We start from the raw sequence: 14,070 nt of genomic DNA, 5'->3' as shown, positions 1-14,070 counted from the left end.
TTATTGAGGGAACAGAGCATCTCTCCTGTGAAGAGAGGCTGGGAGAGCTGGGACTGTTTATCCTGGAGAAGAGAAAGCTCAGGGGGGATCTCATCAGTGGATAACTACATGCCTGCGGGCAGGGTGCAAAGGGAATGGAGCCAGGCTCATTTCAGTGGAGCCCAAGGACGGGACAAGAGGCGATGGGCACAGAGAGAGACACAGCGGCTTCCATCTGTACCTCAGGAAACACTCCTGTAGCGTGTGGGTGACCGAGTCCTGGCACAAGTTCCCTGAGAGGCTGTGGAGTCTCCCTCCGCAAGGGGAGATACTTGAAAGCCATCTGCACAGGGCATGGTCCTTGGACACTGGTGCTGGGTGGCCCTGTTTGAGCAGGGGGTTGGCCAAGCTGACCTCTTCAGGTACCTCCCAACCTCAACCATGCTCTGTTTGTGTGAAATCAGAACACTACAAAGCCCGTGCTGGTCCCTCCAGCAGGAAGCAACAGTCTTTATTGGGCTGACAGCTGCTCACAGCTGCGAGGGGTCCGCGCTGGTTTCCCTGATGCTCGTGTCATCTTCGGCACTGGAAGCACAGGGACTTTCTCACCAACGCTAGGGAGAGAAAAAGAAAGGGTTCAAGTTTCAGTTCCAGTGAGGGCAGCTGAGTGACACTCCCTGCTCCCTTCAGCCCCAGTCCTGTGGAGCGTGCATAGGCAGGAGTCCCAAGGGTCTGTGTGGCCCTGCAGAGGCCCCTCGTGTCCCAGCCAGTGACAGGGAATCTACGCAGCGCCAGGCTGAGGCGCTGTGTGAGGCCGGGCTGGAGACCTTTGGCCAAGCAGCTACGGAAGGCCGGGCAAGGGTGCTTCTGAGCCCAGGAAAGAAGGCTGTTGCAGCAGAGGTTTACCAGATCAGAAGATCCTCTGCAGAATTCCCAGGGATGTTCGGAGCTCTGCTCTTGGTCTTGTCTTTCTGCAGGGCCTCCTTTCTCTTCTCCAGCTCTTTCCTCACCCGCACACTCCGCACCGAAAGGCAGCTGCAGCAACAGAGAAGAAAAAAACTCTCAGGTGGGCTCTGAAGGTCCCCACCTGTGTCTGCCCAAAAGCAGGGAGCACAGCCTCCTTCCATTGTGGGTGCATGGCTGTCAGCTGCAGGGGAGCTTTAGGACTCTGGGTCTGCAGGGGGACGGCTGGAGGCAGGGCCTCTCCACGGTTATTGCCTCTCCAAAGCAGCTGGCGGATGGAGAGCCCAAGCCCAGTGCCGAGCAACCCGCATGCTGGATCCCTCGGGCAGCCTGCTGCAGCTCAGCTTTTCCTGGCATTTGTTGGAGTTGGCCCACACTCACTTGGTGCTTGATTTGCTCAGAGGAGCTGCCTCAGCCTTCTTCTCGGGGGGGTGAGGGATGAGGACGTGCTGCTGCTTCATATCCACTGGTACCATCTGCAGAGACTTTTTCAGTTCCACAAGTGCCATGGAGGAAGCACTCTCTGTCTGCAGCCTCTGCATTTCCGTCTGCGTCTTCTGCTACAGGGGAAGCAGAAACAAGGAACGTTTTTAGGTGCGGGTGCTAATGTGGGAGCTGTCACATGGCAGTGGGGCAGTCGTCCCCTCAGGGTTTCCCCAGGCTCAGGGCACTTTCCCTGCAGCCTTCTTTCTCCTAGAAAGGCAGCGTGAAAGGCCTCAGCCCTCGGCCTCTGAAGCTAAGGGCAAGAACGCATTCACAGCAGTGGGCTTCGGAGGAGCCCTCGTCCTTCACAAAGGAAAACAAGGCTCAGAAAGGGCAGGTTTTTCTCTTTGAGAGAAGCCTCCTGGCAGAGCAAAGAGGGGAAGAGTGTGCACATGGCCCCCTGAGAGAAGAGAAAGGTCCCTTCTGGAGTGCTTGAAAGCACTTGTCATACCCAGATACTCTCTCTCCCATTCCTTTCGCCACGACCCTTGCACTTTTCCCACATGTGCTGTCTCTCCCGTTCTTTCTTCAGCTGCTCCTCAGCCAGCGATGCCTGCAGAGTTCTTTCATCTTCTTGCCTGTACAGGCAGCATATTTCCTACAGGGGAGAAGGGGGCACGCAATGATCAGAGACACATCAAATCTCCATGAAGGCAACCTGTGAAACAACCCGCCAACGGGTACACAGATCCAGTGGCTACCTGTCCTGCTCTCCGTTGAGCCTCACAGGCAGGGGCTTGAGTTTGGGGCCAGGCCGCAGCAGAGCGCTTGCCCTTCCCCTCTTCTGCCATCTTTGAGGAGCTCTCCTGACGTGCTGTACGCAGCCTGCAAGCACACAAGAGGAGGATTTGCTGCTGTAGCTTTTGCTCACAAACTGGGTGCCCAGCAAGGAAAGGGCAGGCGGTGGGACATGTGGCGGGACCCCTGTGGAGTTCACCAAGTCCCTGTGTCCAAGGGAAGCTGCTCGATGACTCAAGGAGAAGGGCCCAGGAGTTGCCTCCTCCAGCTCCCCCCCAGCCTCACCTGGGAGAAGGCTCTTTTTCCCCAGCAGCCTGGCCCAGCTTTGCCTCCCCAGTCGCCCTGGAGAGTCTGGGTAGAGAAGGACTCTGGCGTGTGAGCAGCTGGCTCTTAATAGCAGGAGGCACCCCTGTAAGGAGGAAAAGAGAAGGCTAGTCAGAGCTGCTCCTTGGTGGCCACACAAATAGGCAGGGAATGAGCCTCCCTGCTTGATCCGGTGCTATTTCTAAAAGGCAGAGCGAGCTGGCAGGTGGGTTGACCTAGAAGGGAGTCTTCTTGGCCACTAGCATTTCACAGGTGGGGAAGGGAGTCCTGGGACTCTCTGCTGCCATCGTAGCCCCACATTCTCCCTTTGGGCACATGCAACCCACAGCGGGGCTTTCGGTGGACAGGAGCTCCAGGAGGCCAGTGCGGAAGAGGCCTAGGTTCTATCGAATGCTACGGGAAGCTCTGGGCTGCCCTGCCATCGTGGTCCCTACCAAGGCCCAGCAGAGCTACTGCCGCAGGGAACTGGGGTCAGAGGAGGGGCCTCATCCTGTGCAAAGCGCAGCCTTCCAGCCTTGCCTCCGTACACCTTGCCCTCAGGAGGACATTCGGAAGGGAAGGGCAGAGAGGTCTCCCAGGGGCTGTCACTCCCAAGAGCCCGCTCTCACGTTACCTGTTCTCTTAGACTCTCCCTCCACCCTTGCGTCTCCCTTCTTTTCCAAAGCACGCCCCTTGGGTGCTTGAAGAGGCCCTTCCCCTGCAGCTCTTCCACGAGGTATGTAGAGGCCAATCCTGGAAGCAAGACCAAGGCAGTGTGACTCCAGGGCACCATATCCTAGGGCTGTAGGGCGCTGGTCTTGGTGCCAGCCTCAGAGAGGGGCTTGCTGTGGGCTGGGCAGGGAAGCGCCATTCCCCCAGGCCATGCCACATGAAGAGAATGGCCCCTCTTCCAAAACAAGCACGAATCGGTGTGGAGAGAAGGAGGAAAGAGCGCTTGGGAAAGTCTCCCTCCAGCTCCTCCCTGAGCAAGGAGCAAGCCCTGGCACTGCTGCCCTTCCTCAGAGGAGCGGAAAAGCTGCCGAAACGCTCAGCCAAGGGCTGCAGAAGCAACGCGCCCACCTGGGAAAGACGATGACACCTCCAGACGCTGGATGTAGGACGATGCTTTTCCTCTCCAGTGTGGCCAAATCCATGGTCCCCGTCCTCTGCAGGAGAGACAGTCCTGGGTGAGACCGTGGCCAGGAAAGGATGCCCTTGCCAACGAAGGCGTCGGGGCTGCTCAGGCAGAAAGCTGCCCACGGGCAGAGCTCGCAGTGCTTAGCGTTCACCCCCCCTCACAAGCAGCACAAGCTGCCCAGCGAGTGCCTGCACCTGGTAAATCACTGCCTGGCTTTGTGCAAGGGCAAGACTCGTGTGCCTCATCAGGAGACGAGCCTGACCCAGAAGGAGAAGTCCCTCCCAATGGTCTCTCGGGGGACTTCCCAGGAACCCTGGGCTGTGCTGGTGCAGTGAGAAACTTACACTGAGGCGAGATTTCAGCAGCTGGCCGTTGCTATTCAGGTTGTGAACAAAGTCCGAGGAAAACTGCATTTGGACTCTGCTCTTGCGGAAGACCAGACAGCCAATGTCCTTGAAGATGAAATCAACACCCTGCTTCTTTGCGAGGGTGTAGGAGAGAAAGAGCAGGGTCTCTTGAATGCAGCGCTGCACGGTGTCCCGAGGAATGCCGGTGTCCAAGGACAGCCAGGCATAATTCAGGAAAACAAATGGAGGTACACCTGAGGGAGAAGAAGCAAGGAGCCAAGGAACTAAGACAGGCCTGCAGAGGAGGGCAGTCCCGTCTGGGCATCTGCTGGGCCCTCCAGCACTGCTACAGAGCTGTCTTGCTGACTGCTCGTCTGGAGGAAGAGAAGCCCTGAAAGACAGCGCTCCAAGAGCCTGGTGTAGCACAATCGTGGCGCATCGCTGATGCCATAGAAGCTGATGCCCAGTGTCTGGCCTGCACCTGCAGCTGTGCGAACTGCGAAGAGCAGAAGTCGACCACCAATGCAGCCTTCATGGTGCCAACAGCATGGGGAGGGACATTTCTGGGAGCTGCTGTGTGGAGGGACGTGCAAGGCGTTGGTGGGCCTTGGCTTGTGAGGAGCTCAGGCCTTTCTCAGGACCTCGTGGAGGAGCTGTGTAACCCCTCCACTGCCCTCCCAGCAGCAGCTGAGCGTGCAGCCCAAAGTCCCCCCACGTGGAACCCTGACATTCATCTCTCTTCTTACCAGGAAAAGTTTCTTTCTTATATGGCAGTCCATGAACATTGGCAAAGTACTCCGAAACCTGGAAGATGGGCATCTTTACATCGAGGAGCTTAAAGCCTGCCATGGGCCGCTCCTGTTTAACAGCAAAGAAGGCACCCAGGCCAGGTATTGTGACGCCCTGAAAAGCAAGAAATCAGGAACACGGATCAGTATTTCTGGGGCTTCTCCAAGCAAGAAGATGGGCCCTCATGCCTTGGCCACTGCTCACGAGAAGGTGCCAGACGGTGTCATTCTGGAGAGCCCTGGAGATGGCCTCGATGGCTGGGAGTTTCCCAGCTCCCTCCTTTTTGCCATCTAAAGTGGAGCTGGGCTAGTAAGGGCAGAGCCAACACCCTCAGCTCAGGAAAATCCCCCCAAGGGCTTCCAACATGTACGGAGAGCCTTGAGAACCGGCACCAGCTACATGCTGGCCTGCCCACTCTGGCCGTAGGCAACAAACAAGCGCCAGGCGGTACGGATCCCGTCCTTCTGCTGGAGCTGGGCTCTTCTTTGGTGCATATTGCCAGAGCAGCAACGGGCCCCTGACACATCTGCAGTTTGCAGGCTACCGCTGGGGTGTTTCTTCTGCTTGAGGAGGCGTTCTGTGGGGTGGCAGCTCTGGGAAGGAGCAGGGTACGAGGGGAGCACGAGGCTGCAAAGCCCACCTTGTTCAATGCGAACTGCCTGCGGATGAAGTGGGATACTGCATCCCAAACTTTCACAATCCCTGAAAAGCAAGGGAAAGAGAGGTCATGCTGCAAGCCAGCTTTCTCCTCCAGCACAGTCCTCGTGGCCAATGGGGCCAGTGTCTATGTCCCGAGACCCTCCCTCTCTCTCCCCACAAGAAACTGCAGCCCAAGAGGGCTGCGCTGCTGCCTGTTCCTCAGGCACCTCCTGTTGGGCTCACCGTCGTCCGGGAGGTGCATGAGTGTTGGACACATGAGGCGGCCGTTGCACAGGATGGGAGCACTCCTGGCCTCCATCTCGCTCCGGCCCTCCTCCACTCGTCACCAGGAACTGTCCCACGCGGGGACGCTGCTTCCCAGTGCCTTTGGCTCCTTCCTGCAAGGCAGCTCCTCAAGAGCACAGCGGCAGCCCCAGCAGAGCAGCACCAGCCACTGCCTCCTGAAGGCCTCGCAGCCAAGTGAGGGCAGGTTGCGCGCAGGGCTTTTGAGCAGGACGTGGTGTGAGGTCACAGACGGCCCCGCTGTCACCCCACCGCGTGTCACAATAGGGGCTGCAGCCTGCCCTGTCAGGGAGCTGCCTCCCCAAGGAGACTCCCGCACCCTGGAGATTCGGGCAGAGCAGTCCCCAGGCTGTGAGGGTCACTGCGGGGTGCTGGCCCCGGGGCTTGCCCCAGGAGCAGGAAAGCTGGCTGCAACTTCTCTTCGCACTGTCCAAGACTTTTACTCGGGCTGAAGCTTCCCACATCATCCAGCCATAGGTGCAGGGAGCACCGTCCCCTTCCACTTTCTGTGCATGAGCATCAGCTCTGGTGAGTTCTTAGCCCACGACCACGGGCAGCAGAGTGACCACTGGAGTTAGAGCCTCTTCGTTTTCATTCCCTCTCTTAAGCAGCCAGTGGGTGGATGGCCAAAGACTGCAGTAGAGTGTTGGGGAATACTGTGACTCCAAAGGTGTAATAACACAAGTACATTTTAAAAGAGGTCAGTCAGAAGCTTTACTAACACTGATCGCAGTGCAAACAGCATTTGGGCAGCGTTTCTCGCTCCTCTTCCACTTTTTCTTCCAAGTGGTTGCAGCTACCCCACTATAGACCCCTCTAGAGACTGTTCCAAATAAAGGAAAGTGGTGAGGAAAATGTAATGTTGCCACAGCCAGGTGTGCGTTCTTGTGAAGAACGGGCTCCGGACAGTTCTTTGTGTGTTAATAAGGCCAAGTACCCATGCCAGGGAGGCTCAGACTCTTTAGGTAGCTTGTTAACTGCCACAGACCACAACATGGAGTGATGGCACTTGGTGGAGCCTGCAGAACTGGCACACCCAGTATGGTCTTAACAAAAGCTGTACATACCTGCCTGAGCACTTTTGCAGGCTATACTAGGAGCAACAAGCAGATTCTGTGACAAAGCACCAAAAATCCTGTTCTGAGAAAGCTTACCTCTGGAGAAGAGCAAGGGCTCAGGGAGACGTAAATGAAGGACTGGTATGTACCTGAGGCCTCAGTCCAAAGCCCCGCTTTGCATGGAAATGAGGAAGCCGATTGACAGAGTCAGGACTGGTGTAACAATGTGATTGTATATGCTCACATAGCATTTTGCTGCAAAGTTCATATGAACTGCTGAATATTTTAATGGTGACCTCTCATTTCCCTAACGGCAGAGGGGTCTCACGATCGTGAAACAAACTTCAGTAAAACCTTTGTAAATCTGCTCTTGGGTCCGTGTTTCCTCTTCTGTCACACAACACCCCGAGTCACTGTTGTGACACTGCCTCTCCATATTCCGCAGGCTCCTAATCCATACAGAATGTAGCCTAAAAATATTTTGGTTAGAATTTGGAACCTCATCTCAAACATCATTAATGTATGAACAACCTTCAGCTTAGGAGAAAGTAAAAGTATACACATTATTTATAAAGTATCTCTAAATAGTTCTAAAAGTAAATCCAGAGATTAAAAGAACAGTTCAAGATGTATCTAATTTGCGTGGTTGGAGATTGTATCATCATGTGTCCTTGTGGCCACAGCCCAGGGATGAAGTCAGGTCTGGAGAAGAGAGTTCAAGATTCAGGGTCTCGTGGGGGCACCTTTCTCTGCGTGGTATTGATAGATGGCGGTGTCTTCTTACAGTGAGCTGCGTGTCTCCAAGGGGGAAGTCCGTCCCTTATATTTGATGGCAGTGTGGGTAGTTACGAGTATCTGATGTGGTCCCTTCCGGCTGGGCTTTTGCTGGCATACCTTGACAAAAACAGTCTTCTGGTTCTAGAGTGTGGAAGACTTTGTAGGAAGGCTCTGCAAGAGCTTCCTTTACATGCGAACAGACATATCGTGCATGTTTCACTGGGGCCCTGAAATAAGTTAATATCGAATTGTCAGTCAACTACATACCAGATTTATGCGGTTCTTCAGGAAGGCACATATGCCATCATGAGGAAGCTGCGCATGCCATCCCGTAAGGATATCATGAGGAGAAAGGCCATGCTTCCTATTCGCTCTGCTTCACATATACATCAGTATAAAGATTTGGGGTGTAACTGGCAAGCCAGTGTCCACTAGAGCCCCATCCTCCTGTGGGTCTGATATGTCAGGCCAGGCTCTCGGATCTGATATACGGCAAAAGACAGAACATGGCATGGATCATATAAAACATTATCACAGAACAATACGAAGAGCAAACCAGTCAACATTTCAACATGTTTCCTCACCCGCACACTCCGCACTGAAGGGCAGCTGCAGCAACGGAGAAGAAACCTCTCAGGTGGGCTCTGAAGGTCCCCACCTCTGCCTGCCCAAAAGCAGGGAGCACAGCCTCCTTCCATTGTGGGCGCGTGACTGTCAGCTGCAGGGGAGCTTCAGGACTTCGGGTCTGCAGGGTGACAGCTGGAGGCAGGGACTCTCCATTGTCATTGCCTCTCCAAAGCACTCTCTGTCTGCAGCCTCTGCATTTCCGTCTGCGTCTTATGCTACAGGGGAAGCAGAAACAGGGAACGTTTTTACGTGGAGGTGCTAACGGCCCTATTTGAGCAGGGGGTTGGCCAAGCTGACCTCTTCAGGTACCTCCCAACCTCAACCATGCTCTGTTTGTGTGAAATCAGAACACTACAAAGCCCGTGCTGGTCCCTCCAGCAGGAAGCAACAGTCTTTATTGGGCTGACAGCTGCTCACAGCTGCGAGGGGTCCGCGCTGGTTTCCCTGATGCTCGTGTCATCTTCGGACAAAAGAAGAGCCCAGCTCCAGCAGAAGGACGGGATCCATTCTGCCTCGCACTTGTGTGTTGCCTGTGGCCAGAGTGTGCAGGCCAGCATGTAGCTGGTGCCGGTACTCAAGGCTTTCCGTACTTGTTGGGAACTCCTTGGGGGGATTTTCCTGAGCTGAGGGTGTTGGCTCTGCCCTTACTAGCCCAGCTCCACTTTAGATGACAAAAAGGAGGGAGCTGGGAAACTCCCAGCCATCGAGGCCATCTCCAGGGCTCTCCAGAATGACACTGTCTGGCACCTTCTCGTGAGCAGTGGCCAAGGCATGAGGGCCCATCTTCTTGCTTGGAGAAGCCCCAGAAATACTGATCCGTGTTCCTGATTTCTTGCTTTTCAGGGCGTCACAGCCTTCTTTGCTGTTAAACAGGAGCGGCCCATGGCAGGCTTTAAGCTCCTCGATGTAAAGAAGCCCGTCTTCCAGGTTTTGGAGCACTTTTCCAATGTTCATGGACTGCCGTATAAGAAAGAAACTTTTCCTGGTAAGAAAAGAGATGAATGTCAGGGCTCCCATGTGCAGGGACTTTGGGCTGAATGCTGTCCTGGTTTCAGTTAGGACAGAGTTCATTTTCCTCCTAGTAGCTGGCAGGGTGCTATGTTTTGGATTAGGATGAGAAGAGCGCTGATAACATGCTGATGTTTTAATTGTTGCAGAGCAGTGCTTACACCAAGCCAAGGACTTTTCAGCTTCTCGCTCTGTCCTGCTAGCGAGCAGGCTAGGGATGCAGCAGGAGCTGGGAGGGGACAGACCCAGGACAGCTGACCCAAACTGGCCAAAGGGGTATTCCATACCATCTGACGTCATGCTGAACAATATATAGGGGTGGCTAGCCAGGGTGGATGGGGGCCGGCTGCTCGGGGATAGGCTGGGCATCGGTCAACGGGTGGTGAGCAATTGCATTGTGCATCACTTATTTCGTACACATTATTACTATTAATACTGTTATTACTATTATTATTATTATTATTATTATTATTGTTATTATTTTTCCTGTCTTAATAAACTGTCTTTATCTCAACTCACAGACTTCACTTTCCCGTTTCTTTCCCCCATCCCGGAGAGGGAGGGGGGAGGGTGAGCGAACGGCTGTGTAGTGTTTGGCTGCCAGCCGGGCTAAACCACAACAGTCCATTTGGCGCCCAACGTGGGGCCTGAAGGGTTGAGATATCGACAGATTTGACCAGAGTGTGTTAAACTAAAATTGGTATAAGTATTCGACCTGCTTAATAGTTGCTAGTCACAATGTTGATTGCCTTAATCTCAAGTCTGCTGTGCCTGTTTCCCAAATTGAGTTTTATAGCAAGTTACTTTCTGTATGTGCTCCCTGTCGTGCTCTTTATCCTTTCCGGGCCCTCGTTTAAGATTGTTATGGTACTGTGCAGTGTAACGATGGCTTATGAAATGATGAGATTTCTGGTCATGACTCTAACCTGGTATTTGTACTCAGCACTGTCGTCGACTCTATACTTCGGAAACCATATCTCAGAAACTATTAGCAATTACGCCTATTGCCTTTTTTCATCAGGGAGTCAATCTGTGGAGGGGACAGGGGAAGATATTTTTTCCTACCTGTTCACTCTCCCTTCCTCCTTCACCACCCTCTTATCCCCCGAGCTAGTTACGGTAGCTCTCCAAGATGTTGAATATCCTTGGGATACTCAGACCAGCATGTTCTTGTTGTTATGTCTCCTGAATGCGCTTCAGGTTTTGTTTAAGGTTAAACAACTACTTAGGAATCTCATCTGGAGATCTGTCTTGAGGCGGGATAGTTGCGAGTGGCAGGGAGTGTGGGAGATATGGGCAGGTTTCTAGAGCAGTGGGCACCTCCAGTGTTTTGGACATTCACCCCTGAACAACTGCAAAATCCTAAAAAACTGGTAGAATGCTTGAAAAAAAGGTGTCATGACTCTGGCAGTTCCAAAGTGACACAAATCACTGTGGCGTGCTGGGGTCTGGCTTGTGCCTATCGAGCTGCAATTGATGCTACTATCAACCTAGTGACAGACCCCGCAGCCGTTCCAGCTCCAGCTCCCGCAGCCATTCCAGCTCCAGCTCCCGCAGCCGTTCCAGCCCCTGCAGCTGCTCCAGCTCCTGCAGCCGCTCCCACTCCTGTGGCTGGGTCAGAGAAACGAACTGTAGTAGTGCAAGTTGCCCCTGCAGAGGGTATTCCAACCCCTGTGGCAGACCCTGTAGCTGGGTCAGAGAAGCGAGCTGTAGCAGTGCAAGTTGCCCCTGTAGACAAGGTGAAAAAATAGTATAGAAAATCAGGTCGTTTAGAACGCAGACAGTCTTCTGCTAAGTCTGGGTGTGGAGAAGACGGGGCTGGGCCATCAAATGTGCAGGAGGATGAAGATGAGGATGAGGATGTTGAAAAATCAACAGTAACTACCCGAACCCTATACCAGCGTGAGCTACGAGATGTGCGAAAAGATTTTGGTCGCTGTATAGGTGAGCAGCTTGTCACCTGGCTGCTCCGGTGCTGGGACACTGGAGCCAATTGTGTGGAATTAGAGGGCAGGGAAGCCAGGCGGTTGGGATCCCTTGCCAAAGATGCAAGCATTGACAAAGCAATTGGAGATGGAGCACGATCTCACAGCCTCTGGAGGCGTCTCCTGTTAGCTGTGAAGGGAAGGTATCCCTACAAGGAAGAACTTGTATGTCTACCAGGCAAGTGGACCACCATGGAGAAGGGAATTCAGTACCTGAGGGAATTAGCCGTACAGGAAGTAATTTATAAGGACCTAGACGACGCACAAACATCCACAGATCCAGATGAAGTCCAGTGTACTCGACCCATGTGGCGGAAGTTTGTACGGAATGCACCATCATCATGGGCCAGCACATTGACAATAATAACCTGGAAAGACGGTGAAGACCCCACAGTGGGTGAAATGGCTAAACAACTCCGGGAGTACGAAGGAAATCTCTCCTCTTCCCTACAGGCCTGCGTCTCGGCTGTGGAGAAACTCTCTGAAGAGTTCCACCAACTTAAAGAGAATTTATCTTCCCCCCCACCTGAACGAACCAGTGGCCACCAACTAAAAGAGAATACTTTGGAGAAACTTTCTGAAGAGGTCCACCAACTTAAAGAGAGTGTATTTTCTTCCCCACCTGTACAAACCAGTGTCTCAGCTATTAGGGGTAAACGTGCATCCGTGCAAAGAAGACAATATGGTGGGTACACACCCCGTGCCACCCTGTGGTTTTACCTACGTGACCATGGAGAGGACATGAGAAAATGGGATGGAAAATCTACTGAGACCCTAGAGGCACGGGTACGTGAGTTGCAAAAGAAAACAATCGGGAGAAAGGGGTTCTCTGAAAAGTTTGCTGCTCCAACTTCCAGCAGGCAGTCCTTTAAACACAGAAACGAAGATTCCGACCAGGACTAGAGGGGCCCTGCCTCCAGCCAGGGGGAGGAAAGGGACAATCGAGTTTATTGGACTGTGTGGATTCGATGGCCTGGCACGTCTGATGCACAGAAGTATAAGGCTCTAGTAGACACCGGTGCACAATGTACTCTAATGCCATCAAGCTGTAAAGGGCCAGAGCCCATCTGTATTTATGGCGTGACAGGGGGATCCCAGCAGTTACCTGTATTGGAGGCTGAAGTGAGTCTAACCGGAAATGAGTGGCAAAAGCACCGTATTGTGACTGGCCCGGATGCTCCGTGCATCCTTGGCATAGACCGTCTTAGAAGAGGATATTTCAAGGACCCAAAAGGGTTCCGCTGGGCTTTTGGCATAGCTGCCTTAGAGACAGAGGACATTAAACAGTTGTCTACCTTGCCCGGTCTCTCAGAGGACCCTTCTGTTGTGGGGTTGCTGAGGGTTGAAGAACAGCAAGTGCCAATCGCTACCACAACTGTGCACCGGCGGCAATATCGCACCAACCGAGACTCCCTGATTCCCATCCACAAGCTAATTCGTCAACTGGAGAGCCAAGGAGTGATCAGCAAGACCCATTCACCTTTTAATAGTCCCATATGGCCAGTGCGAAAGTCTAATGGTGAGTGGAGACTAACAGTGGACTATCGTGGCCTGAACGAAGTCACGCCACCACTGAGTGCTGCAGTGCCGGACATGCTAGAACTCCAGTACGAACTGGAATCAAAGGCAGCCAAGTGGTATGCCACAATTGATATTGCTAATGCATTTTTCTCCATCCCTCTAGCAGCAGAGTGCAGGCCACAGTTTGCTTTCACTTGGAGGGGAGTCCAATATACTTGGAATCGGCTGCCCCAGGGGTGGAAACATAGCCCTACCATTTGCCATGGACTGATCCAGTCTGCGCTGGAGCAGGGGGAGGCTCCTGAACACCTGCAGTACATCGATGACATCATTGTGTGGGGTGACACTGCAGAGGAAGTTTTCGAGAAAGGGAAGAAAATAGTCCAAATCCTTCTGAAGGCCGGTTTTGCCATAAAACAAAATAAAGTTAAAGGACCTGCACGAGAGATCCAGTTTTTAGGAATAAAATGGCAAGATGGACGTCGTCAAATCCCAATGGATGTGATCAACAAAATAACAGCTATGTCTCCACCAACTAGCAAGGAAACACAAACTTTCCTAGGTGTCGTGGGGTTTTGGAGAATACATATTCCAAATTACAGTCTGATTGTAAGCCCGCTCTACCAAGTAACTCGTAAGAAGAATGCTTTTGAATGGGGCCCTGAGCAACGACAAGCCTTTGAACAAATTAAACAGGAAATAGTTCATGCAGTAGCCCTTGGGCCAGTCCGAACAGGACCAGATGTAAAGAATGTGCTCTACACCGCAGCTGGGGAGAATGGTCCCACCTGGAGCCTCTGGCAGAAAGAACCTGGGGAAACTCGAGGTCGACCCCTGGGGTTTTGGAGTCGGGGATACAGAGGATCTGAGGCCCGCTATACTCCAACCGAAAAGGAGATATTGGCAGCATATGAGGGAGTTCGATCTGCTTCGGAAGTGGTCGGTACTGAAGCGCAGCTCCTCCTGGCACCCCGACTGCCGGTACTGGGTTGGATGTTCAGAGGAAGGGTCCCCTCTACACATCATGCAACTGATGCTACATGAAGCAAGTGGGTTGCACTGATTACTCAGCGGGCTCGAATAGGAAACCCCAGTCGCCCAGGAATCCTGGAAGTGATTATGGACTGGCCAGAAGGCAAGTACTTTGGGATATCGTCAGAGGAGGAGGTGGTCCGTGCTGAAGAAGCCCCACTGTACAACAAGCTACCAGAAAATGACAAGAAATATGCCCTGTTCACTGATGGGTCCTGTCGTATTGTGGGAAAGCATCGGAGATGGAAAGCTGCTGTATGGAGTCCTACACGACGAGTTGCAGAAGCTGCTGAGGGAGAAGGTGAATCGAGTCAGTTTGCAGAAGTGAAAGCCGTTCAGCTGGCCTTAGATATTGCTGAACGAGAAACGTGGCCAGTTCT

The 14,070-nt window shown here is 53.2% G+C and overlaps 1 protein-coding gene and 2 long non-coding RNA genes across 3 annotated transcripts in view; 1 reads left to right on the top strand and 2 right to left on the bottom strand.

The window, feature by feature from the left end:
* Positions 1–461: 461 nt before the first annotated feature.
* LOC121063666 lies at positions 462–978 on the bottom strand. Its single transcript, XR_005816134.1, has 2 exons — positions 886–978; positions 462–593 (listed from the first exon to the last, which is right to left on the bottom strand). It is a non-coding gene; the product is annotated as an uncharacterized LOC121063666 (long non-coding RNA).
* Positions 979–1,246: 268 nt separating this feature from the next.
* LOC121063662 lies at positions 1,247–5,863 on the bottom strand. The gene is made up of 9 exons (XM_040544313.1): positions 5,623–5,863; positions 5,381–5,442; positions 4,698–4,854; positions 3,547–4,205; positions 3,101–3,219; positions 2,449–2,572; positions 2,127–2,250; positions 1,877–2,023; positions 1,247–1,502 (listed from the first exon to the last, which is right to left on the bottom strand). The coding sequence occupies exons 4-9, from the start codon at positions 3,618–3,620 to the stop codon at positions 1,320–1,322; spliced, it is 771 nt and encodes a 256-aa protein (XP_040400247.1). The 5' UTR covers positions 3,621–4,205; positions 4,698–4,854; positions 5,381–5,442; positions 5,623–5,863; the 3' UTR covers positions 1,247–1,319.
* Positions 5,198–14,070, top strand: part of LOC121063668 — a 33,544-nt gene continuing 24,671 nt past the window's right edge. The window contains exon 1 of the long non-coding RNA XR_005816136.1: positions 5,198–5,383. This is a non-coding gene — a long non-coding RNA (uncharacterized LOC121063668). The remainder of the gene's footprint in view (positions 5,384–14,070) is intronic.

Source organism: Cygnus olor, chromosome 1 (assembly GCF_009769625.2).
Source record: "Cygnus olor isolate bCygOlo1 chromosome 1, bCygOlo1.pri.v2, whole genome shotgun sequence".
NCBI lineage: Eukaryota > Metazoa > Chordata > Aves > Anseriformes > Anatidae > Cygnus > Cygnus olor.
Note: the sequence above shows the minus strand (reverse complement) of the source record. Positions and strands in the feature narration are given on the sequence as shown.